Consider the following 26334-nt stretch of genomic DNA (forward strand, 5'->3'; position numbering starts at 1 on the left):
GAACAGGTTGAGCATTTAGAGGGACGTCCCTGCTGAAGCTGGGCTGCCCGGGGAGCTTGATGGGAGGCAGGTGGTGTTCCATTTGGGACTATACCATAGGAGTCATTTCGGTCACAGGTTAGGGGACCAGAAAATTAAGAATGGAGTTGCCTATGGGGATATGAAGAGGCTGGGGTGGGGCAGGTACATAGCCCCCAAAAGCAGTGGGGAGGGGGAGCTTGTAATCACTCTGGCAATTCCCTCTCCCACCTAGACCATATGGAGGGTCAGGAAGGGGATGGTAAGACCCCAGGCTGGGAAAAGGGAATTTTATTATTCCTTTTTCACCCCACTTATCTTTCAGAAGTCCCACTGGAGGGGGGAAGGCTGACAGGACTAGCTAGCCTTAATGGGGTGGGTGAGGGGGAGGTTGTTGAGGAAGAATTGTCTTTTCTGAAACCATCCCAGCTTCTGGGATATTGGAATAGCTAGCTTTCCAGGAATCAATGAGACCATCAATACATCTGCCTGTGTCTCTCACACACAGTCACGTTGGCTAATACATATTTCTTTTGCATAGACAGGCACAAGCAGACACACTCAAGTGCTGTCAGTCACATATGGTCCCAGCAGGTCTCAGTCATACATGCACATGGCATCCTCTGTCACATAGATGAGACCTTCACCCCTAATACTTGGAGTTGAACCTATCCATTCCATCACAAATGTAGATGCAAACCTACAGATGGTGTGTGACCCACCTCACAGAGAGGACTGGGCAGCATGGGAGAGGGGAGGTTGTCCTGTCCTGGCTCCTGCCTGTCACATCCTGTAACCCAGTGAGACGACAGATGGGTCTGTGGGGCTTGTACTTTACACTCCCTCCCCTGAAGCACCCCCACAACACACACCCTGAGGCGAGTCTCACTACCACATGATCCCAAACCCCTCCCCAACCTTTCTAGACCTTGGGAAAGCTTGACCAACTTGGAAGGAAATTTACCTTTGATCAGGACCTGCCCAGGCCACTCTAAGTCCCTGGGCTGGGGAGCCACAGAATCTTGAAATGCTAGATACTGCAGCTAGCCCCCAACCTCTGATATTTCACAAATGGGGAGCTTGAAGTCCAGGCCCCTATAGAATTGGGACTAGACCCCAGAACCCTAGCCTTTCAGGCTACTGAGGGTCTTCCTTCCACCAACTCTACATTGGCTTGAAGTGTGGTTCAGCAGAGTTTAATTCCATTTCTTCTAGGCAGGAAGAAAGGTCTTGCAATCTCATAGAAAACTCCTCTACTGGTTTAATACCTGTCCAGTCTCTGAAATCTGTTGATCTAGGGAGTGACTTTATGTAACCTCTCTCTAGAAACTGGGCCAACTTGCTTGCAATAATTCTGTGATCCCTAGAGACTGAAAGACTCCAGGGACCATATCATCTGTCCCATCACACAAGGGAGAGGCAGTCACAGCCTCCAGCTGCACTCCCCAGGGCATCTCCTGGATTGGTCCTGTGCCCTTCATAACCCTGACCCACAGCCAGAGCCCAAGAGGGAAGAGATGCTGTCCCTGGTGCTGAAAACAAGGAGAGCCATTTGGGCAGGATGGTCCTATGTGAACCCAGCTAAGCTCAGGCCAGAACCCACCCCGGTCCTGGGATCCCAAAACTCTGACCCCACCCTCTTCACAGCTCCCAAAGCTTAGAGAATGCTGTATCTAGAAGGAAGCTAGTCTATTTTACAGAAGAGAAAACTGAAGCCCAGGGAGAAAGTCACTTTCCCAAGGTCCTGTGGAGAGTTACGGAGCCAGGACTAGTCTTCTAAAGTTTTAGGGTGGGATCTGGAAGGCCATGCTAGGGCAATGTAAGGACTAAAGTAGATGGGGTGAGACAGGAGGCAGGGCATCGAGATAGGCGGCTAGTGCAGTGTCCAAACTATATATTCTGGGGCCTGGACTAGGGCAGAGGTTTTAAAACAGATGAAGGATTTGCACCAATGGAGGGCACAGATAAACTACGAGCAAGGAGGCACCTGGGAAGGGGAAACCCAGATCCCAGAAGACTTCACACAGCCCAGCCCTAGCTGGGCAGCAGGGACACCCTGCTAGCATCTTCCCCAGGACAGAATTTCCAGGGCCACTGCCCACTGTGAGTCAGCCCCACACATCCCTCTAAGGACTGGCTCTCCCACCCAGGATGGGGCTCCTCCAGGTCAGAAGAAAAAGCCAGAAGGAATTAGAGATAAAAGAGTATGCCACAAGCAAGGGGCAGAGCTGTATAACCCAGAGAATTCACTTCTCTTTGTAGTCCTACTGTGTGTGACCATGGGTAGTAGCACCAGCAGTTCACCAAGTGTTTACTTTGTGACAGGCATGAGGCTGGGTGCCTTTGCACAGCCGATCTCATTTAGTCCCCAAGATAAATATGCAGGCATGTTTATTGCCACAGACAAGGAAGCAGGCTCAGAGAATTGAAGAAGCTTGCCCTGAGTCACTAGTTGGTGAATGACAGGGTGTGGCCACTGAAGAACAACTTAGTTTTTCTCCAGGAAAGTACCTTCTCTTCAGGCTCCAGATGCCTTGTGGGTAAAACAAGTACCTCAGACTAGAAGGTCTCAAGGGGCCCTTCCTGGTCTGACATTCCGTGATTCACTGTTTCACAGAGACCTTTGATTAGAAGGACATGTAGGAGATTCTTCTGGCTCAGGCTCCAGGGCTTCAGCCACACCCTTGCAGACCATAGACATGAGAGATCCAGGAGCCCCATCCTTACTCATCACTCATCAAGGCAGGAAGGTCTTTCTGGTGTCTGCACCGTTCCCTGCTGACTGCAGAGTCAGGTAGGTGGACAGTCCCAGAAAGATCAATGGAATGTCTCCCAGTGACTCAAGACTATACTGTGCTCTTGGAAAACTGTCCCTCCAAGTCACGTGGGCATGAAGAAGCCTTTGCATCTGATTCTGAATCAGCCTGATGTCTTGATCAGACTCACAAGGCCCGGCTTCTCCTCAACCTAATCTTAATCCCTGACTCTTAATGCCATTGCTTAGTTCTGTAGCTGCCCCCTAGGATCCCCAGAGCCCCATCTCCTTGACTCCCTAGTGCCAGGTCTACACTGCCCACCCCATGGTACTGACAACCTGAAGCCCAGTCCCAATCTAACATTTCCGAGCCAGATACCACATCATAGCCTGAATACTGGAAAAGACCATCCTACATGCTCCTGTGGAGGGCTTTGTAAAAATCTATTTTAAGGCCTGGAAAAGTCCCCCACCCCCAGCCCCCAACTGGAAGTCTTGATGAGCATTCTCCCTGGATCCTCCGGTGCCCCCGCCCCCTCACCACCCCCATCCAGCTGCCTATTTGAAGGTTTCTTGGGGGAAGTTGTTACTCTGAGCAAAATAAGCAGGAAGAGATTTTAAAACAAAACCAGCTGGTGTCTGGACTGATGCCACAAAGTGAGGAGGGCTGGCTCCTTTGTGAACTGGGGTCCGGGTGTGACTGTGACTAGGTGGGTCACTGCCCATCTGACTGGGGCTCCATATAACTAGATGTCTAGAAGTGTCACACACTGATCAGGATGCAGCAACTCAAGGTGCGTGTGACAGTGTGGCTCTATGGGGTACGTGCATACATGTGTGCCACGTGCTTCTGTGACCGCAGGTATCAGAGTGTGTGTGTATGCACACATGTGTATGTGCACAAGTACGTGCACATTCGCTGACCTAGGTCTGTGCATCGGACTCAGGGGGCTGTGTCTTGTCTGTGTTATTTGCTTTATTTGTGGCCATGCACAGCATTAATATCTGCCTTGTACTTCCTGGCAGTGGGAGGCTTACCCGAGGGGCGGAGCTTGCGGTGTATGTGATCACACAAGGCATGTATCTCTGTAACGTGTGTGTGACTGTGGGTACATTTGTGTGGCTGTTTGTTCTTAGGAAACTCAGAGACAACAGGTGAGACTAAACCATGCAGGTGTATCTGTGAATTGGTGGTGTCACCTAGCATCCTACGAGGAACACAGTGGCTGTTTAATAAATAATTGCTGATTATTGTGTAAGTCTGTGCATGGAGGTGGCAGAGTGTAAAGGTGAGGAGCATGAGCTGAGAAGCAGCTGCCAGGATCTGAATCCAGCCTCTAGCGCCCACTAGCTACATAGCCAGGGGCCTCCTCCTTCTCTCCTCTGTGCTTCCCAAAGGCCTCCTAGAGTTCTGTGCAGACTCAGTGAGCCAGGACTTGCACTGGGCCCAAACCACACCTGGTATGTGGTAAGTGCCACCTCAGTGTTTGTGGGTGTGGGGTGCCATCAGGAGAGTCCTGGGTTCCCTGTCGTTTCAAGGTGCCCCCCTCGCGTCGCCTCACCAGGCTGGGGAAGCTGGAGCGAGCTCTTGCTCCACTGCGTCAGGCCCACGATGGCCACCATCTTGGCCCCGAGGCTGCTGCGGCGCTTCTTGGCTGTGGTGGTCCCAGTCCCGCCCCCAGACTGCTGGGATCCGCAGATCTCCCCGCTGATGCTGGAGCTCCTCACCACATTCCTGGAGGCCGCAGCCGAGGCCGGACCTGGCTCCCCGTTAAACATGGTCTGTGGGGTAGCAGGATCTCAGGCAACTCTGTGGGGTGGGGAGAGACAAAGGGAGCCCACATCAGAGCCAGGGACACTCGCTGCAGATGCCACTTCCTAGCTGTGTGGCCTTAGGCAAGGCGCTCAGCCTCTCTGAGGTGGTGAGGACTAACTGAACAAGTAAACCCAAAGGGTATACAGATTCTCATTCAGTAAATGGGGCTATTCTTGTTGGCACACAGCTGCCCAGACAAGTGGCTGGTCTGGTGGTGAAGACAGAGGCTGAGTCATAAGGGCCACTCTTGAATTCCAAGGGGTTCCGCACACCAGCTACATGACCTTGGCTGAACAGCTTGCAATTTCAGTGACTATCTCAGCAAAACGAAAAATAAAAGCACTAAACTCACAGGATTGTTGTAAGGATTAAGTTAGAAAGTGTGTGTAAAAGTGCCCAGAACAGCGTCAGGCATAGAGTAAATATTCAGTAAGGGTGATTGCTATTTTCACAGCCAATAATGAGAACAGGCAGGGAAAAAAACTGGCTCCAGCCCACTCAGCTGTGCAAGAAGTCGTGCTTGAAAACATAGAGAAGCCAGCAAAAATCACCCTAATCACACCACTGAGAGGCGGCCTCTATAGACATTTTAAACTATTTCTTCCCCGTCTCTTTGCTGTGCACGTAAAAAAATAATTGAAGTCATACTGCAAATACAATTTCACATCCTAGTATTTTTTCATTTAATTTATTACAAGCATTTCCCGATGTAATCAACACTTTGTATAAATGTTTTAATGCCACCCTAATAGTCCCTTGCATGCAGGTAGCATAATTGACTTAAATATTTCAATACCATTACTTCTTAGATCAGGTCTAACTTTTTTCTCTCTCCCTCTGACTCTGCTTCTCTGTCTTCTGTCATTTAAACAACATTGCAATAACCATGTTTCTACATTGATCTTATCTGTTTATTTCCTCACAATTCCCAGAAATGGAGGGAGTGAGCCAGGGGGTATGGACACTTTTGGTGGCTTCCCCAACATCCATTCTCCCTTCCTGCTTTCTGGCAGAGCAGTGGTTTCATCCAGGTAGCACCCCAGCCCTTGTTTTAGAGGCAGATCTGGAGTGGTTTAAGCTAGTTGGTGAGGGGCATTCACCTTGCTACTGGTGGGCATGTGACTGAGGTGGCCTGATTCTACTTAAGGGGAAGATCTGGATTCCACGCTTACAAAAGAGATAGTCTCTCTGTCTTTGGTGTTCCTCTCGCTCTCTCTCTCTTTCTCCACCCCCCCCTCACCCCCCGCTTTCCCTCACTACCCTCCCCAAGAGAGGGCCCAGCCCTAAGAGGAAGCCAGTGTTGCTGAGGGCTGTACAACCCAGACACAGAAAGAACCTCAGGCCACAGCTGGAGCCTGCCTTTTTCTGGTCTTCCAGCTACGTGAGATAATGTGTTTTCCATTCCTTAAGCCAGTCTGAATCAGAGTTTTGTTACACCCAAGAGTATCCTACCTGATATTGAGGGCATAAACATTTTTTTTTTGATTCTTGGAATAATATTGATTGTCAAATTCCTTTCAAAGCAGCAATCAACAAACATTTAAGCCCTTAAAATTCCAAGGTCTATGCTGAAAACCAAGGATATGGCAGTGAGCTGGGCCAGCTTGGTCCTGCCCTCCCAAAGCCTCCACTCCAGGAGGAGAGGGAGACAGTAAATAACTAATTATGCAATTAATATTTAATGATCCTTCCAATGAGTCTAGGGAAGAGGACAGAGGGTGCCGGAAGCCACTCTTGAGGAGCGAGACAGCGGCATCTTCGGCTGTGGCTTGTACCAGGCGGGCCCCCTGCTGTCGGCCTCCAGACTTGGCCCAAGGCTCAGCACTGCAGCCCATCTCTGCTCGGCCTTTACAGGAAAGATTGCTGCCCCAGCAGGTAGTGCACCCAGCCGGTTCAGCCTGGCTCTGTCCCGGCCCACAGTGCACATCCCATCCCAGGGCACAGGGCACTTTGCTGGGACCTGGGGAATCCGACTTTGCAAGAGGACTCAGAAAGGGAAGAAAAACAGGGGTGGCAAAAGGGAAGGCCCCATGCCAGCTCAGCTCACGAGGAGGACGGTCGCGGGCAGTTTAGTGGCTGGTTGCCTTGTCTCCAGGTCAGCGTGGCTCCTGCCAGCCTAGCAAATTATGGCTGGCAGTGGGGATGAGTCAAAGCTGTGTTTTGCCTTCTCTGTGGCTGTCTGGACTGTTCTTGCTCACCCTGTGACGTGTGCAGAGCCCCGGATTATATTTCTCCATCCATCCCCCATCAACCTTGTAGCTAATGGAAAGTCCCCCTGGACTTGGGCCTGTGATGATCTCGTCTCTTTAGTTTCCACCTCCAGTGCCAGTTTGTGTAGTTTTGGGGGGTATCTGCCTGGTGTTTTGGTGAATGGTGGGACAGGGCTCATCTTACTCTGAATCAGCTACTATATAAGCCTAATTTACTCTTCAAAATATTTCTGTTACATGTATAAATGTCTCTGTCTGGCAGATGAGAAAATTGAGTCTCAGAGAATCAAAGGCCTTGCCCATACCACTCAGTTAAGAAGTGGCAAGTGGAGGACCTCCCTGGTGGTGCAGGCGGTTGAGCACAGCACTGTGAAGCTGTCTGCAGCCTCTGCAGTGCCGGTTCAATTCCCATTGGCCTCAGAGGAACCCACATGGCGAGCAGACCTCTCCTGTCTTGCCCGCTGCTCCCCTCAGCAATGTATTTTGTCAGTCTGCCTGTTCTGTTCCCTGTTCTGTCTCTGTTGAATCCTCTCACCCTCCCGCACATCTGGCCTGTACCCCGGTTCTTGTATAAATAAATAAATCTTTAAAAAAAAAAAAAAGAAGTGGCAAGTGGACTCAAACCCACATCCTGTTTCCACAAAGAGACAGACGCTCAGCAGCTCCAACTCCTTCAACCCAGAGCTCAGCTGGAGGAGGGCACATCCCTGCTGCTCAGGCCCATCCCTACTGCCCTGGGTCTCTGGGCTCTTTGAGAAAACAGAAAAGGGCAAGGAGACTAACCGCTCCCCCTCCCCCCTACCAGGTTCCTGCAACTGGTGTGAATATCTCAGGGGCAGTGCAGACCAGAGAGCACAGCTGGAGAAGCTGCTTTCCCAGTGCAACCTACAGGAAGCTCTAAAACACCACTCCCAGGGGTGAGTAGATGGGAACAGGGTAAGGGACAAAATTCCTGACCCTGGCAACCCAGGGGCTCATGTTTCCTCATGAATAATGAAGGGAGCCTGACAAGCAGATCGTCTGAAATCCAGGGCTGTGTGCCGGAGCCACGCTCCACCTCTGACCGTGCAGATGGCTCGTGTCACCGCCTCTGGGCCCTGGTCTCCTCATGTCTGTGTGAAACAAAGGGGTCAGATGAGGTGACTGGGAAATGTCCTGTGAACTGGGCGATTGGACTGTAAGCACATACTGCAGCATCAGACTCAGACTGGGGGTTCTAGCTGCTTCTCTGGTGGCCAGTCTAGCCCGAGGATGAGACAGCAAGACAGAGTTGACCACCTGCCGCTAAGAGGAGGGCAGTCCAGCAACCACCGAGCCAGCAGCCCACGGGCACGGAAGAGAGCATCCGGCAGAGACAGGGACAGAGGGGCGAGGGGCAGCAGGACACAGAACACAGCACCTCACACGCTGGTTGTTCTAAAACAGTGCTACACGAGCCACATCCTTTGCACGAAAGTCATTTCAATAATTCCTTGCCTCCAAACAGGACTCTTTCCCAGCCTAGTTCATGGCACCCCAAGGAAGGAAACCTGCCTGATCTCGCTGGTTCAGGCCCCTCGCTCTGAAGTTCTCCCTGCAGACACCCCTCACGAGGGATGGAGGGCTCCCGCCCCGCCACAACCCCACCTTCCAAGCTTCCCATGGATAAGCCTCGTGCTTTCTTGTAGCCCTCAATGTTTGGCTTGCATTCTGGGGCTAATATCCTAAGGGCCTGCCAAACCTCCTGAGTCATGAGAGCAGCAGGAGTCTGGTCCAGGGCCTATCTGGGCCTCCTTGGTGCCGTTGGCCAGGGGTTTCACCAGATGAGGACCCTTTTATGAGAGTGCGTGAGGCCAAGATGAGCCTAACTGCTTTTCAACTGGAAAAAACAAGGTTTCTGTCACACAGTAAGAACTGCTAGGCTGGAAGGGATGGCAAATGACCTCTTCCAGCCACCACCCACAGCAGACATCACCAGTCTGTCCATCTTTCCCACTGAAGGCAGATCTAACCTCAGAATTCTCCTCCACGTGCTGCCCCAGCACTAACGGATGAGAGCCAGCTCAAGAGTTAAAACCAGGCCGCTCTCCTGCCCACCTGTGACTATGCAGGTGCTTCTCTTTTTCTTTCTCCTTTTCCTAATAAACCCATCATTTTAAAATGCAATAAAACAAAAACAGAGTTAAAACCAACTTGTGTCCCTATTCCAGCCTGAGTCTTTGATTTTGCAGAGTAGGAAATCAAGGTCCAGAATGGGCAAGAGACACCTGGGGTCACATAGAAAGATGGTGACAAACCCAAGTTCCAACCCAAATCTAACTTCCAGGTCCCACAACACCTGTCTCACCTCAAGAAAACTCCCCATGTCTCACCTCAAAAAAACCCAAACTCACCGAACTGATGAATCTGAGTGTGGTGTTCCGCATCCCAGGGGGCTTGCCCCTCTTAGCAGCAGGCCACGAGGGCACTTACTCAAGGTGTCAGTCACCTTCTGCTGAGATCCCAGTTTTCAAGAATGGAGGTGAAGGCAATCAGGGTAGCTGCCAGGAGGAGGTGATGTGATAAGAGTCTGGAAGGAAAGAGGCAGGCTGAGAAGAGCTAGTGAAGACATCTGTCCTCACAACTCCCAGAAGCTCATGGAATAATTTTTTAGAATTATTTGTTTCCTCCTGTGTCCAACTGTCCTAACTCCTGGGCCCCCTAATCAGCGTGTAGGATCCTTGATGTCAAACTGTTAGTGCTGAAGCCTGACTCACAACTTTAAGAGTTTTCACACAAGGGACTTACCCGGGTCCAGTTGCTAAGGAGCTCTAGATCCTGTTCTTCCTCTATCCTTCCCCTGATTAAAAGGGTCTGTGTCCCTCTCCAGACACAACAGTGACATGCCCAGCAGCCAGGAGAACAGCAGGGGGACACCCCTGGCTCCACTCCCTGCATGGGACCCCAAGTATCTCTGAACCTGTCTCCTCTTCCATAAAATCTTCTATCTGCTACCTGAATCCAGCCTGACTCTCCAGTTGAGAAAACAAGGGGCAGGAAAGCACAATGATTAGCAGCACGGATTTTGGAGGTAGACAGTCTTGGCTCAACACCTAGATCTGCCACTTACGAGCCTCATGATGCAGAACAATTTCTTTCACAAGCCCCTCCCGCACCCTGAGTCTACCACTCCTCATCTCTAAAGTGGGATAACAATGCCTGCCTTAGGGTTCCGAGATGAACTATTACAAAAGAATGTGTATGTATTAAGCATATCCGTGCTAAATGCACACAGCTGGGTGCCATTCTGGACAATTACTACTACGCATTCTGCCCCTTTACTTTGGAAAGGAGCAAGGACCGCATAGGTGTTAGTGCTTAGTGGGCGGCTCACACACCAGGTACAGGCACTTCTCAGGTGGGCTCCGGCTCCACAGCGTCACCTCCCGCTCTAGCCCTGCGGCTTCGGACTGAGCCAGGTAAGTGACTCTGGGTCCCTGCACCTCTCAGTGGGGAAGGGAGCTGGCATGTGAGGCTGTGCTATGTCCTGTCAGCCTCTCAGCTCCTGGCCCCACTCTGGATGCTGGGTCTGGCCTTTGAGACCCCTGCTCCTACCCCCATCCAGTGCCAGAGCTGCCTGCCACATTGTTGATGCCAATCTGTGCCATGGGAGAGGCCAAAGCCTGCATCACGGGATAGGGGAAGGTCCTCTTGCCTCTACCTTTCCTTTTTCCAGTAAAGGAGAAATGAGTGGGTTCCAGGGCGGGTACGCGGCAAGGGAGGTAGGCAGGGCCCGGAGCACACCCAGCCCAAGTGGGAGCACTATGCCTGCTCCTCTCCTGCTCCTCTCCCGCTCATGCCACCTTTATCTCCCCAAACCTGGCTCAGATGAACATTATACATACAAGGGAAGAGACAAAGGATACAGAATTACAGAGTTGCCACTGTCATCACAAACATACAGACCCACCAGATGATACACCACTAAAGACATGTGCCTGGAGGTACACGTACCCCCCAGATGCTCATCCACACAAAGCACACAGAAGCTGTACTGATAGCCACAGGCATTCACACACTCAACCTGTGCACAGGCACTTGCACACACACTCTCTCTCTCTCTCTCTCCCCCAACCCCACACCCCCCCCCTCCGCCGGCCCTTTCCTGACCCAGAGAGGCAGGAAGAGCCCCATCCCTTCAGAGGGCCAGGAAGTGGACAGGTGGACAGAATCTTACCCGCATCTGTGGGTTCCCTGTGCTCGGGGACACACACCAGCTCTGTGCAGGCACTTGGGTGTGCTTGAACACACGCGCGCACACACACGTGCGCATGCACACACACACTCAAACACACTCCAGCCCCCGATCTCACCCTCCCGGCCCCCATCCCCGCAGGCTGGACAAAGGAGCGCATCGGTGAGGTTTGTGGTGAGACGAGAAGCTGGCAGGGAGCAGCCGCTGTCACCATGACTACGGAGCTGACCCACTTCTCCACCCAGCCCGGGCGAGGGGGGACAGGCAGCTTTGGGCAGGGGGCTCACGTTCCCGGCACAGAGTCAGACAGGCCTCGCCTCTGAGCGCGTGGTAAGGGCTGGGCTGAGCCCCAGACAGGCCAGGTCCGGCACAGGAAAGCAACAGCCAGACATCCCTTGAGGGGAGCAGGATGCTGGGATGTGGCCCCTGCAAACCTAGTCTCCCCGGCATCAGGGCCTCTGGTCTCAGGGACACACGAAGGTCATGCATTTCCCCGGAGGCAGTGCTCAGTGCAGGGAAGGGAGTGGGGTGGCTGGCTCCAATCTGAGTCCCCCGGACTCTAAGGACTTGGGCCACCCAAGAGTAAGGGTGAGCTGGAGCTGGGTGAGCCCTGTCTGCTGTCAGAGCAAGGCTCTGAGGGCGGGGCTTGTCCTCACACTTGGACTCGAGGCCGCGGGGAGCACGGCCATGCCTTGCTTCCTTGGATGGGGCCATCGTGTGTCCTCTCTCAGCCGGGGGGCTCCTGAGGACACTGCCATGCATCCTCCCTCAGAACTGGGGACACGGAAGAGCAACGCAGCTTTCAGTCTGCTCAGTTTTGAGAGGAGACAGCTCACAAAGCAGAATGAATCACTCCTGCGTGACGGCCTCCCTTAGCTCTCCCTCTCCTCCGGAGAAAGTAACCCCCCACCAAGGCCCTCAGTCAAGTGACCCCCCATCCTGTGCATGTGCCCAGTGCACTTGCCTTCTCTTCACTCCTCCAAACACCACTTCATCTGCCTGGAATGCTCTTCCGCAGCCCTTCCCCACGTCCTCTTCTGAGGCACCTTTGCCTGGGGAATCCCAACTCATTGCTCAGTACCAGCTTGAATGTGATTTCCTAGGAGAGTCTTCTCAGATGAGGTTAGCTCCCCACCCCACCCTGTGTGCTCCCCCTGACTCTGCACTGTCCCTGCCACTTACAGGTTGAGCTGTGTTCACCCCAAAAGATATGTTGAGGGGGCCTCCCCGGTGGCGCAGCGGTTGAGCGCTGGGTTGCGAAGCTCCCCGCAGCCTCTGCAGTGCCAGTTCGATCCCCGGCTGCTCTTCGGCCACCGGAGGAGGGTCCCACATGGCGCGCAGACCTCTCCTGCCGCCCGCTGCTCCCCTCAGCAGTGTACTTCAGTCCTTCTGCCTGCTCTGCTCCCCGCTCTGGCTCTGGTGAATTCTCTCACCCTCCCGCGCTTCTGACTGTACTCAGTGCTTGTATAAATAAATTAATAAATCTTTAAAAAACAAAAAGAATCTTTTAAAAAAAAAGATATGTTGAGGTTCTAACCCATGGCACCTCAGAATATGACCTTGTTAGGCCACAGGGTCATTGCAGGTGAGTTGAGGTGGTACTAGAGTCGGATGGGTCCTAACAGGACTGGTGTCCTTGGAAGAAGATGGCCATGTGAAGATAGGGACACACAGGGAAAAGGCCATGTGACAGCAGAGGTAGAGACTGGAAAGATGCAGCGACAGGCCAAGGAACGCCCAGGATGGCCGGCTGCCACCAGGAGCTAGAAGAGGGTCATGGAACAGGCTCTCTCAAAAGGAACCGACCTGCCAGAACCTTGCTCTCAGACTTCTAGCCTCCAGAACCTGATACAATAAATTTCTTCTTTTTTTTAAATTAACCTAGCTCGTGGTACTTTGTTACAGCTACCCTGGGAAACTAATACACTGTCATTCCTAAGTTGTTCAGTGCCTGTCTCCCACACCCCACCCCCTGACTGTGAGCTGCTTAAAAATAGGAACCATGTCATCCTTCTTCACACTGAATCCTCAGTGCCTGGCACAGGTCTGGCATATAGTAGGGGTAGGCTCTGTAAATATTTGTTGTATAAATAAATGACAATTTAAATAAACATTAAACTTAACTATTTATAGCTGGATAGTAGAATTGTGAGTCATTTTTATTTTCTTCAAGTGACCTGCTGTGTTTTCTAAAATTAAGCACTTTAGAAACTGTTTTAATGTTATCAGAAAGATAAAATTTTAAATATTTTTTCTTTTCATAACATACAGCAAACAGATATTCTCACCAAAGGTATTTAGTGAAAAGGGAAAAGTTCTGTTTCATGCTGGGGTAACTACCTTTTTATTGATCAGTTCTGCCTCATGTCACAAGAGTGCTTTCCAGAGTCAGGTGTACAGAGCTTGAGTTCTGGAACCTTGAGGGGCATGACTGCAGGCGGGAGGGACATGACCTCCCCGGCCATTGCTACTGCTCTCATAGTGCCTGGAATCTGGCTAGATGCAGCACCTGCCACTTGATGGGGCTGTTAGACCTGGAGCTTGAAAATTCCAGTCTGAGCCAAAGGTCGCACAAACAGAAGCAAGATCCTGCCCTCAATGAATGTAGTGTCCAGTGCTTCTCAGAATGTGCACACACGCCACCTAGATATCTTATTGAAATGTGAGTTCTGGGCCTCCCTGGTGGGGCAAGGGGTTAAGACGCAACCTATGAAGCAATCCACAGCCACCGCAGCCCGAGTTCGATCCCCGGCCAGGGAGTAACCCACATAGCGCAGCAGACCTCTCCTGACTCGCCCACTGCTCCCCTCAGCAGTGTATTTCAGTCAATCTGCTTGTTCTGTTCCCCACTCTGTCTCTGTTGGATCCTCCCACCCCCACGCCTCTGGCCTGTACCCCAGTTCTTGTATGCATAAAAAATTAAATCTTAAAAAAAAAAAAGAAATGTGAGTTCTGATTCCATGGCTTGCAAGTGGGGCCTGAGAATCTGCATTTCTAACATCTCCCAGGAGATACCCCTGCTGCGGACCACCCAGTGTGTTGAGGGGTGAACAGAAAAGGCTCTGGCTGTTCTACAGCAGGAATGAGCACTCGAGGCCAGGAAGACCAGAGAAGGCATTGCGGGGAAGGGTGCTGCAGAGCACCTCAGAAGACAGGTGAGATTTGGAGAGACAGAATGGCAGGAGAGAGGTGGATCCACCTGGGATGGCTCAGAAAGAAGACATGCTGTTCAGAGCAAGGTGAGTAAGTGGTGGAGGAGAGGGCTGGAGAGGTTGTTTGGGAATAGCCATTGAAGGGCTGACTGCAGAGCTAAAACACTTGGCTTTAATCCTGTAGGGAGTGAAATGTGACGTGACTTAGATGTAATGTTTTACAGAGATCAATCTGACACTAAGTGCAGAATCAGAAGAAAGCTTGACAGCAGGAAGAGCAGTCAGGGGGCAGGTGAGAAAGACCGCACTGCTCCAGAGAGGAGGGCAGGGGAGAGGGAAGGGGTGGTCAGGAGTCACGGGAGGGCTCAGGAGCTGCTTAGAGTTAGTAGTGGGACACAGTTGGTGAGAGGAAAAAAGCAGAAGCCAGGGTGGTTTACAGGAAGGTTGGGGGCTGAGAGGTGCCATCAGAGTTTGAGGTCCCAGAGAAACAGTTGGCTGAAGGGAACTGGATCCCCATTTTATTTTATTTTTTTTTTTTTAAAAGCAGGGTTCTTTTTTTTATTATTTTTTATTTTTATTTATTTATATAAGCACTGTGTACAGTCAGAAGCGCGGGAGGGTGAGAGAATTCACCAGAGCCAGAGCGGGGAGCAGAGCAGGCAGAAGGACCGAAGGACACTGCTGAGGGGAGCAGCGGGCGGCAGGAGAGGTCTGCGTGCCATGTGGGACCCTCCTCCGGTGGCCGGGGAGCAGCCGGGGACCGAACCGGCGCCGCAGAGGCCGCGGGCATCCTCGCAACCCAACGCCCAACCACTGCGCCACCAGGGAGGCCCTGGATCCCCATTTTAGATGTGATGAGTCTGAGATTATACCGCAACTCCCACATGTTGGCATTGGCCAGGAGAGCAGAGCACTGGAATTCAGGAGAGCAGTGTGAGTGGGTTTGGGTGTGTTCACCAGAGGCAAAAGTGGGATAGGGCCAGGGCAGAGTACAGGGATGAGGAAAGGGTGAGAGGGCCGAGGTTAGGGATAGGAGGAAATGGAACTCAGTGAAGGAGGGAGAATCAGTGGTGAGAAAGCAGAACTCAGAGATGTCAGGAGTACACAGATGACCAGTCTGGAGGCCTTACCCCTCCCTGACCACGGAGAGGCCTGCCTAGCCCAAAATAAGAGCACAGCCTGAATAGATAGCAGAACTGGTTGGATGGAGAAGAGGGCTGGATCCCTGGGTGGGTCTGGGCTGTGTCAGGACCCCAAGGGTCCCAGGCTCCCAAGCACTTACTCCAGCTCAGCCCTAAACCAGTTCCCACAAGTCCTCCACCCCCACACACTTGCACTTGCACACCCACAGGGTTATAGAACCCCCAGGGAAGTGGTCTTTGGAGCAAAGCCTTCTTGCTGGTAAGCACGTCATTTATCATACACCCGTGACACTTTTGAGAGTGAGCAGTGACACTACCAACAACTACACCAGGGAGCCAGGTATAAATTAGGACGGTCCCAAGGTAAACACAGATGGTTAGTCACCCTGACCCAGGGACCTCTGGATCCCAACGAAATACTCATTTGACCTGTTACCCCTTCCCAGCTGGAGTGGGGGGTGGGGGTGCTGGCAGACAGGCAGTGGGACAGGCAAGCTCATCCTCGGATGCAGGGGCCCCACTAAGGGTGTGAGTGGATGCAGAAATCGCCACCCCCTCCCGCCCTGCCCCAGCCGGAGCGCAGACGCCCCCGCCGGGAGAGACGCAGCAGCACCACGGACAGCGGCCAGCAGCGCCCGCTCCCTGCCCACCAGGCCGATCAATATTTCATGGGGGGAAGGGGCTCTGGTTACCAGCCTGCGCCAAGCCGGAAGGCGCCGCCTGCGCCAGCCTGCCGCAGTCCTGGGGACCCTCCTCCTCGGGAACCCAGCACACCCGCGGCCCATCCCAGACGGAGACCGCTCTCAGATTGAATGCATTACCAGCACCCCCCTGTGCCGCCTTGGCCCGAGCCTTTCCCAGGCACAAAGACCTGCGTGCAGGCCACACACCTTCACATGGCCACTCAGACACACCACCTAATCAGACACGTGCTTTACACAAAACAACAGGCACACCCCACACCCGGGCAAGCTACCCAGACCCCCAGCATACACCCAGCGCGCACATACACTGTGTCTCACGGATCCACATAACATGTCCATGCAGTCACACACACGCACATGCTCATGCACCACACACATGCACAGCACACACACCCAAGACACCCTGCCACACATGCACACACTCACACATTGCACAACACTCCCTCACAGAGAACGCCGGGTATGTCACATGAAGTTTCTTTCCAGCAGACACACTTATCACACATTGTGCACACATACTCACTCTTTCACAGAGACCCTCAGACATATCACTCAGCCATGTTCACAACACATGCACATCATATGCACATGTAATACAAACTTAAACTGTCATACACACACACACACACACACACATACACACTATACCTGCACAGAGACCCTCAGACATTTGACATGGATACATAAGCACACACTCCACACTACTTAGCTCCCCCAGCCTCCCAGAGCCCAGAACCTACCCTCCCATGTGGATGTGGGACTCAGAGGGGGTAGGCAGGATTTCCGTCCCTCCTGTCTGGCCCCAGCCTTACACCCGTGAATAAATCCATGTGTCCTCTGAAGTCTTCTAGGGTCCAAGCCAAATCCCAGAGCAGGCAGTCAATTGCACAAAAAGGTAAGAAAAGAAGAAGCAGGGGGAGGCTTTGAAGTCTCGCTGCCTCACCGCCCCTGGGCCACGCGCTCTAGGGCATGAGCTCCAAGGAAAGCCTTGCCCTCACCTGAGCTCACACAGCCTTGGCACTCCCGAGAGCCATGTTATACACAGGGAGCACTAAAACTATGGAGTCTGCAGCCCCTGCTCCCCAGGAGCTCCCAAGTCCCAACAGGGCATCATCCCACCCCCATCCAGACTCCCCAATTCCAAGTCTCTCAAGCAGGCTGGGGGGCAGCAGCACACATTCTCCAGTCTGTAGGCCAACTGCGGCAGGATTCTCTGAAAGAAACCCCAGCCAGGGTACAAGGTGAGGACAGGGGAGAGGCCAGCACAGCAGGGAGAGACCCCCCACATTTTCCAGGTAGGTGGAAGGCCAACGGTCCACATTTCTGATGTCTCTGCGCCACCTCCAAATGTTGCAGGAGCCACACAACACATTGTGGCCCCTCAAAGATTTCTGCCAGATCCCCATATTCCTATACTGCTCATTATTTATTTTGTTTAAATTGACACTTTTCACTTAAATCCATTTATTTCAAACGTAAACTTTGTGTTACTACTATAAATGGAAAGCCAGTATCACGGTAAAATAAACACAGCGTACATGAAGCTGTGCAGGCACGGCTCACTGTATGCGCTCTGCTTTACTGTGTCACATATTGTGGCTTTTACAAAATGAAGACAGATTTTAAAACTGTGACAAAGACCAAAAGATCACGAATCACCGAAGGCGGAGATCATTGGGTAGCATTTTTTTTTTTTTAGCAACAAAGTGTTTTTTTAATTAGGTATGAACATTGTTTTAAAGACATAATGCTATCACACACTTAATATGCCACAGTTTAGAATCAACATAACTTTGATAGGCAAGTGAGAAACAAAAAAATGATTGTTGATGTTAGCTTTACTGAGGAATCCGGAACCGAACCCACAGTCTCTCTGAGGTACATCTGTATTATTAAATCATAGCTACGTGGAGCTGCCAACCAAGATCTCTTGGCAAGTGTCAGGAAGTTGCTAAAGACACACTAGCACTACACTGATGCTTTCTTCCTGGGACAAACTTGGTTGAAAAGAAACTCACTTTCCTACTATATGAGCCAAAGCTATGAGTGGCAGGTCCATGAGCCACTGACAGCCACCTTGTATCCCACTGAGGGTGCCACCCTACAGGTCGGGAGGCTCAAGGCTTGCCTTCCTCCCAAGGGAGCTTGGGCACAGAGGCCAGCTGGCACCCATTGCCACAGTCCATTCTGTAAATGGCAATCCTTAGAAATTGCTCACTTCTTTGCTATTTACAGATTGTCCTTATACCCAACATCGAAGACAAGCCTCAGAGCAGGAATTATGATTCCCATTTCTGAATGAGAAAAGGGAGTCTCTGAAAGGGAAGAGACTGTTCCAGAGGGGCACATTGATATGGGGATGGTCCACAGGAGATCTATAGCTCCCTTTTCTGTGCTACCTTTTCTGTTCTACCTTCTCTGATGCCTTTTCTGTTCTACCTGCATCCATCCTAGTCGGTGTCCTGGGCCGGGCCCATGCTGGGCAGCGGGAAGCAGAGGGAGGAATCTGCCTGTGAGACCTTCTCCATCCCAAAAGCAAACAGACAAATGAGTAAGTAGCTGAGGTTAAGAGCTTTTACTCTGGAACTTTTACTGGGTGTGTCCCTAAGCTATGACACCTCTCTAAACCTCAGTTTCCTTGTCTGTGAAATGGGGCTAATATTAGAACCTGTCTTACAGGGCGTGAGGATTGAGCAAAATAATGTATGTACATAGTGTCTGGCACAGAATAAGTGCTCAAAAAACATTTATTATTAGGGAAGTACAAGGAACAGGATCAGTGTGAGCAAAAAGGGACTGATTGGGGAAGGCCTGGCATGTTTCCTCTCTGCACTGTCTTAGAGGAGGAATAAGAATTTGGTAGGGAGTGTGGTCCTCACAGCTCATGCCTCCTTCTTCCCTCTCTCACTCTGCCTAAGGGAGGTGAGAAAATTCAGGGTCTCTTCCTCTCTCTCTGCTCAGGCTTCTGAATGACATTTGATAGGTTTCGGCAGAACCTGGGTGCTGCTGCCCCAGGAAAAAAACCTCCTTGAAGTCACAATGCCAGGTGCTATCCCAGTGGAAGGCTGGGGGCTAGGCCCACCCCAGTACTCTATATTCTAGCAGATGTCTTTTCAAGTACTTGTCCAGATACCAAAGACACCCCCCCCACCTTTCCCTGAGGGGGTCAAGAGCCACATCTGCATGTGATCGTCCCAGCAGGCTTCAGCTGATTGGACCAGGATGGGTATCAGGGCCACTTAGAGCCAATCAATTCCTCTCCTGAGACTTTGGGTGGAATCTGCCAGCCCCTTCGTTTATCTCTGAATGTGGCTGGAACAAAGGGACACAGTGCAGGCACTACAGGAGGCTCAGTGTCGGGAAAAGCACAGAAACCCATTCTGTGGAGACCGAAGGGCGAAGGCAGCCAGCAAGGCACGGAGAACTTCTGCTTCGATTTCTCCTGGCCGTCCAGGTCCCGCCTCCCAAAGGCTAACAGTTTTCTGGCCCTCAGTTCCCAGGAATCCCTTGTGTCCTCATAATAAACCCTTTATTATTGAAGCTGGCTTGAGCAGGCTTCTGTATACAAGCAAAGACCTAATTAGGACAGGGGAGAAGCTGGGAGCTGGAGGCTCAAAAATGAACAATCCTGAAGAAATATCCTCACTGTGCCTGCACTGGACCAGCAGTTTAATGGCAGACAAGGGGGAAGCGACATAAACTCCCTAAGAATGTGGCCGAGGGAGGGTGGGCTAGCTGTCCAGAGAGCTGTGAGGGCTGTGCAGAGGCTTCTCAGTAAAGGAGGCAGCTGAGCTGGTTTTAAAGAATGAAGGACATTCACCGGGAAGACAAAGCAGGGGTGGGGAGGCATTACAGGCAGAGGGAACAGCAAGTGCAGAGGCGCAGAGACACAAAGCCTGCTGCGCCAGAGGGACTGCTACCAGTTCAAAGTGCGGTGGGGAGCAGGGGGGACAGGCTGACAGGCAATCAGGCGCAGAGCACAAAGGGCTTTGAATATCATGCTAAGAAGCTGAGGCCTTTTCCTGTTGGCAGTGGGGAGCTATTGAAGTATTTTAAGTAGCAGGGGGTGACAGGGTCAGTTCTGTGTTTTAGAAAGATCGCCCCAGGCTGTACAGGGAAAGGACCGGAGAAGGCACACTGGAGGCAGGAGGACCAATTAGGATGCTGCAGCAGTGGCTCATCTATTCCTTCCTTTCAGTGAACAACTTGCTGTGTACCTACTATGTGCTGGGGCTAAGCAAAACAGCTTCCCTGACCTCACAGAGTTCAGTCTGGCCAGAAAGATGAATGAGGAGAAAGCAATTTGCATGTGATGGGCCTCAGGAAGCACAAGGTCCTAGGGTGATGGGTGGTGGTTAGTTTCTGGTCTACAGGCTTCTCTGTGGAAAGGATGCTTGAGCTGGTGTTTATCTGAAGGCTAAGAGGGAGTTCATGGGGAATCAGGAGGAGGAGCACATTCCAGGGCAGGGAACAACCTGCCTTCAAGTCCTGCAGCTGAGAAAGAAGATGATACCAAAAGGTAGGCGAGGAGCAGATCCCACAGAGCCTGCTAGACCACGTCAGAGTCGACTTTTATTCCAAGAAGTCTGGGGAGGATCTTAAGCAGAGAAACGGCACCATCCAATGTCTCTCTTTAGAAGATCACTCTGGCTACAGTGTAAAAAAGGAAAGGAATGGGGCGTGAAGGGAAAGTAGAGAAGACCAGTTGAGGCTGGTGCTGTGGTCAGGTGGTGGGGTGGTCGGGTGCTGGGTGGTCGGTGGGGCGGCCTGGAGGTCGCGGTGGGCTGGAGAGATTCAGGGACCACTAACAGGACCTGCTGAGGACTGGCTATGGAACGTGGGGGTGAAGGAGTGGGAGGTGTCCAGGAGAACTTCCAGCTTTCCAGCTTGAGCAAGTGGGTGGGTGGTGGCAGAGATGAGCTGGGGACACTGGCGGCAGAGCAGGTGCCGGCATGCAGAGCTGGGGATTTGGACGGAGGCTGATCGTGAGTCAATGTGGTCTGAGAAGCAAGGAGGCTGCGGGCTTGAGCCCAGAAGAGGTAAGACGGAGGGAGTAACTGAGATCAAGGGAGTGGGGAAGGCTTGGGGGCCACAAAGAAGGGCTGGGCAGCTCTGAGGAATCTTGTTAGCACTAGGGCCTGGAGGCAGGAGTGAGCAGAACTGTGAAAAGCAAAGGTTACTTTTCTCAGGCTGAGGCTTAGGATCCACCTCCCCTGGCGGAGCCTCACTGCACTGCACTGCCAGATGGAAGGACCCCCCCCCCCAGCCCCCGCTTCCCCATGACACCTTCCTCCTCCGCCTCCTCCTGCTCCTCAGAAACTCCAAGTTACCCTCAGACCAGCTCAGGGTGCCCTTCCTAGTGGAGGCATCCCTGGTCTCAGCATGTGCTCTGCAGCTGGGCAACCTGGGTTTGAATCCCAGCTTTGCCACTTGATAGCTATGTGACTTGGCCAAGAAACTGAACCACACTTTCCTCGTTTATACAATGGGAATTACTTTAGTACCTACCTCATAGGCCTATTTGAGGATGAGCTTGTGAAGTGCTTAGCAGAGAACCTAGCACACAGTACGCACTAAATAAATGTTACTATTATTAACATCCCACCCACCTCCGGCCAGTTAGTCATGCCCTCCACCTTAAGCCTCCCCCACTTGGGAAGTATTTGCAGACCTGTCTCTCCCTGCCTCTTCCTAGCCTGAGCCAGTTCATGGGGCTGGACAATAGGCAGGGCCCAGTGCTGGGTCAAATGCGGAGCTCCTTTTTTTTTAAGAATTATTTCAAATTGATTAAGAACACCAAGATGCTGACAGCAAGACCTCGGGCCAGGTGTGGGACCCTTCTAAACACGGGGTCCTTGCAACCAAACACCCGAGCCACCAGCCCTGCCCCCACCCCAGGCTGGACCAGAGCCTTGGCCTGGCCCAGGACAGGTGTCAATACAACGATATGAGCAGGTATGCGATAGAGTAAACAAGCCACCTGACGGGCAGATAGGGTTTTCTGATTTCCATCTGGAACTCCATTTTATCCTTCCCATAGAGAAAAAAAACATCAACCCTGTTTTATATAATTGAGGATGGTGAAGTTCCAAGACAGGGTGTGACCTGCCAGAGCTTACCCACCTCCTGAATGCAGAGCTGGGAGGTGAGCACAGGCCAGCCTGGTGCCAAAGACCTGCCTTATGTCCTCTGGCTCCCCAGGGAGGTTGGGAGAACTTGGCCCCAAGGGACCAGCTTCGTCAACAAGGCAGCAGCCCAGAGAGAGAGAGAGCAGTAGAGACTGGGAGTGGCCCCTCCCTCCGGGATGAGCCACACAAACAACTGGTTCCCTGGGCACCAGGGCTGCTGCACAGAGAAGGGCTAAGAGAGGGCGAAAGGTCACCCCTGAGAAAGCATTACCTGAGGGCCACAGGCCAGGATGCACACTCTGGAAATTCGACCCAGCCTCCCCTGCTTCAAACCCTGTAGGGGCTGCTACTGGCCTCAGGACGATTCGCAAGTCTTTAGCAGCCTGCTAGTCCAGGGAGACCAGGCCTGGCTGTGCTGCCCACTCTTTCCCCTCTCTCTACCGCCCCTGCCCTCCCCCATCACAGCAGGCCTGTTCTCACTTTCACCAAGGCCATAGACACTGTTCTCTTCTTTGCCTCCCAACTCCTCGTCACCCTTGGCCTCCTAAATTCCTCCCTTGGAACACAGTGTAATTACTGCTCTGGACCCTCTCCCAGCTGGAATGTAAGCACCTGGAGGGCAGGGGCTGCCTGGCTCCTACAGCTTCCTGCACATCAGGTGCAGGGAGGCTGAACACACCTCTTGCCACAGAGGCAAGAGGGCACTGCACTCTCTGACCTTCTCTCCAGTCCTGCCCAACTCCTTTTCTTGTCCAGGTATCTGCAGCTGCAGGTGTGAAGCACCCTTGCAAGGGAAGGGAATCGTTATTCAGTGTGCAGTTTCCTCCTGCCAGCCCTGAGTTGGATGGTGAACGTCCAGTTACGACATCAATCCTTCAAGCATCCTCCAGGTAGGGCAACGGGGTATAAATTATTCCTGTCTTACAGAGGAGACTGAGGTATGGGAGTTGAGGCCACCTACCTGAAGAGGTAATAGAGCCTGGAAGTGGAAGATGTGGGATTTGAACTCAGCTGTCTGATGCCCGAGTATCTAGTGTCCTCTCTGCCCCTATGAGTCACCACACCCAGACAGCTCACTTGTTTCTAACCTGTGTCCTCCATTCACACACACCCCAGGTGGTGCAGATCCCCTGCCAGGTCAGCAAAACACCATGCCAGCCAGAGGCCAGTGTAGAAGTCACCCCTCCCCTGGGTCAACAAAATGCCAGAGGCGGTGGGGAGAGGGGGAGACATGCCCTCATGTCAGCCAAATACTAAAGTGGGAGATATCCCCACTGTCAGCCAAATGCTTGGGCAGGAAGCTCACCCTGCACCCCAAGTCAGCAAAAGGCCAGTGAGAGACTCTTCCCTATACCTAGCTCCGCCTGGGCCCAATGACAAGGTTTGGAGTGTGCAGACAGAGTCCTCCAAGGCGGTGCTCCCAGGGTGGGGTGGGGGGCAGGCACCAGGCCTGCTGCTGCTGCCTAGGGGAGAAGGCTGCGGCTGGGGAGTGGGGCATACTCGGGTGAGAGTTCTCACATGGCACTAATGAAATCAACCACCAGCCTGCCCTCCCCCTCCCCAGGGACCCTCCAGGCTCCAGCTGATGCAATGCCCAGGCCAGATAATTGTTTTCTTCCCTCCTTAAAGGGCCAGATTCTGTTGCAACTACAGGCATCAACTAGACCCCTGACAGACCCCATAAAGCTTAGCACCTGGATATGGATAGGGGGAACCCAGAAAAATAGTAGGTCAGCCCTGGGTTCCATAGAGTAAAATCCAATTAACGTCCAGAGACCAGAGTGTCTATGAGCAAGGAGGGAGGAGGATAAAATAGTTAAGGCAGACAGTGCACGGCCCACAGAGTCCACATGCCCCAAGGGAAGAGACCTTGTCCCCGCGGGTCCTCAGCCTGGCTCTCCCCTGCCTGTCCCTCAAGTCCTTAGCACAGAGGTTACTTGGGTGTTCAGCAGTTACCTACTGAGCTCCCCTGAGTTCCAGGCACTGTGCTAAACAGTCCAAATCCCCCATTTCATGTACTGCTCCCTGCAGACCTGGAGGTGGGTCTGTTTTACTAAGGAGTCTCAGAGACGGGATGAGATGTCCTGAATGTCACACAGCCAGAAAGTGGCAGAGGCTGGGTTTGAAGCTGGGTTTGCAGCCAAGTTTGCTGGACTCTGGGCTTCACATCATGCAGATGACTCGGTAGGTGTAGAACCCCATGGCTGGAGGTCTTTAAGCCAGGCACAGAGGGCAGGGCAGGGGTCTGTGAGCTCTAAACAAGCTCTGAAGGGCATGGTTAGTTTAAACACAGGTTTCACAAACCCCTCCCCAAAATCCCCCCCCCCCAAATGCCCCATTAGGCTGCCTGTACACCCCCAGGGACACTTGGCAGCTGCCTGATTACAGACTAATGGGTGGCTGGCAGTAACTGAGGGGCTAGCTAGTTAACCCCTTCATGACTAGCTCTATCCCAGAAAGACCCTCTCTTCACTACTTCAGGGCCTAAAACCAATGAACCTATTCTTAAGAAGTCATCACGGACAGAGGACAAGATAAATAGGCAGCAGCCTTTCTTCCCACATCCAGACAACATCCCTGGGACGGGAACTGAGCACCTGCATTCACCCAGGCTCCCCAGCCCTAAGGGGTCACATCAAACAGCCCCCAGATGGTAGTGCCAGCAAACTATGTTATCTGGCCTTGGGTATAGCATTGCCCACTCCATACAGGACCACAGGCGCTACGGGCCTTCCCTGAATTTCCAGATCCAGGATATGGGACAAAACCCATCTTCAGGGGCTGGGTTGTCCAGAGAAGATGATGGGGACATGGGTTCTGGCAGTCTGGAGGCCAACCTGCAAAGACACCCTCCTCTCCCTGAAGGAGAGGCTGCCCACCGACGTGGTGCCGAGACTCCCCATTGTGGGCTGACCAACTGCCTTTCCCAGATTCATAGAAACCCTCCCTTCCCACCCTAGGGCTGGAGTGAGCACCACCCTTCTATCATAGGGTGGGGGGTCCTCTGGACACCACAATAGTGTCACATTGGGAGGAAAGAGTGGCTGCTTTTCAACCAGGGCATGGGCAGGAGGGAGAAAGGCAGGCTGCTTTCCAGCTCCCTTTCCAGGAGGGATTTTCAGCACTTTCCAAAAATGCCATGCGAGGCAAAGCTGTTGAAGCCCAGGGCCCCAGGTGCTCTCAGCATCAGCAAAGAACTCAAGACTCTGAGGCTCCCAACCCCATTTTCCAGGCTTCCCCAAACATATTCCACACCCCATGACCCCCCTCCCTTACCTCAGCCCCCCACCCCACACCCATCATACACCCTGTGCCCATCCCCCGGGCCCCGGCCCCCCCCAAGCCCCAGACCCTGCACACTCAGATCCCTACGTGGCGCCTCACGGCCAGCGCACCTCCCCACCCCCGACCCCCAAGACTGCCGCAGCCCCCTCCCCACACCCACTCCCAGGCGAGCAAGGCCTACTGACTTACCCCGAGGTGGGGTCGGGGTCCAGACAGGGAGGGGTCTCTGCTGGCCGAGGCGGCGCCTCAAGGCGGGGCAGGTGCTGCCCCGCGACCCCGCCCCGCGGACCCGGCGGTAGGCGCGGCCCGGTCCCAGGCGGGCGGCGGACTCCGAAGAGGTAGGGACGCGGGGCGGGGAGGGGCGGCGAGAGAGGCTCACGGGGGCATCGCCCGCCACCGGGCCGGGCAGCTCCGCTCCGCCCGCCTGCACTGCCGGCTCCGCAGCCACCACCGTCCTCAGCCGCCGCGGGGTGCAAAGCCCAAGCCCGGGCTGGCGGGAGGCGAAGAGGGAGGCGGGGCCTGACGAGGGCGGGGCCCCTGCTGGGGGAGGGGCCACTGGAAGAGGCGGGGCCAATGGGGGTAGGGCCTCTGCTGGTGGGCGTGGCCTAGGGGAATAGGGAGCGTCTGGATTTGCCTGGTTGGGGGCCTCGTATGCTAATAAGGCCAAGAGGGGGCGGGGTCTAAAGGAAGGTCCCTGCAGAATGCTTCAGTGCCATTCTAGCTAGGGCCCTCTCACACCACCACCTCTGTTCTTTCTCATCCTTCCTTTTCTTTGGGCCACCTCCCAAGACTTCTCTGGCACCACAGTACCCCTGCCTCACCCTCGACCACGTCCTATAACATCAGATGGTGAGAGAAGGGGAAATGATTTACGAACATCCAACCCAATTTACACATGGAAACACTGAAGC

General features: G+C 53.0%; 1 protein-coding gene across 1 annotated transcript in view; it reads right to left on the reverse strand.

Moving 5' to 3' along the window:
* Nucleotides 1-25666, reverse strand: part of RIMS3 (regulating synaptic membrane exocytosis 3) — a 33094-nt gene extending 7428 nt beyond the window's left edge. The window contains exons 1-3 of the mRNA XM_037499249.2: nucleotides 25613-25666; nucleotides 9172-9347; nucleotides 4336-4583 (exon numbers count right to left, since the gene is read on the reverse strand). Coding sequence (XP_037355146.1) covers nucleotides 4336-4552 — 217 coding nt within the window. The 5' untranslated portion in view covers nucleotides 4553-4583; nucleotides 9172-9347; nucleotides 25613-25666. The remainder of the gene's footprint in view (nucleotides 1-4335; nucleotides 4584-9171; nucleotides 9348-25612) is intronic.
* Between the last annotated feature and the right edge of the window lie 668 nt (nucleotides 25667-26334).

Source organism: Talpa occidentalis, unplaced genomic scaffold (assembly GCF_014898055.3).
Source record: "Talpa occidentalis isolate TD23 unplaced genomic scaffold, MPIMG_talOcc4v2.1 talOcc4.9, whole genome shotgun sequence".
Taxonomy (NCBI): domain Eukaryota; kingdom Metazoa; phylum Chordata; class Mammalia; order Eulipotyphla; family Talpidae; genus Talpa; species Talpa occidentalis.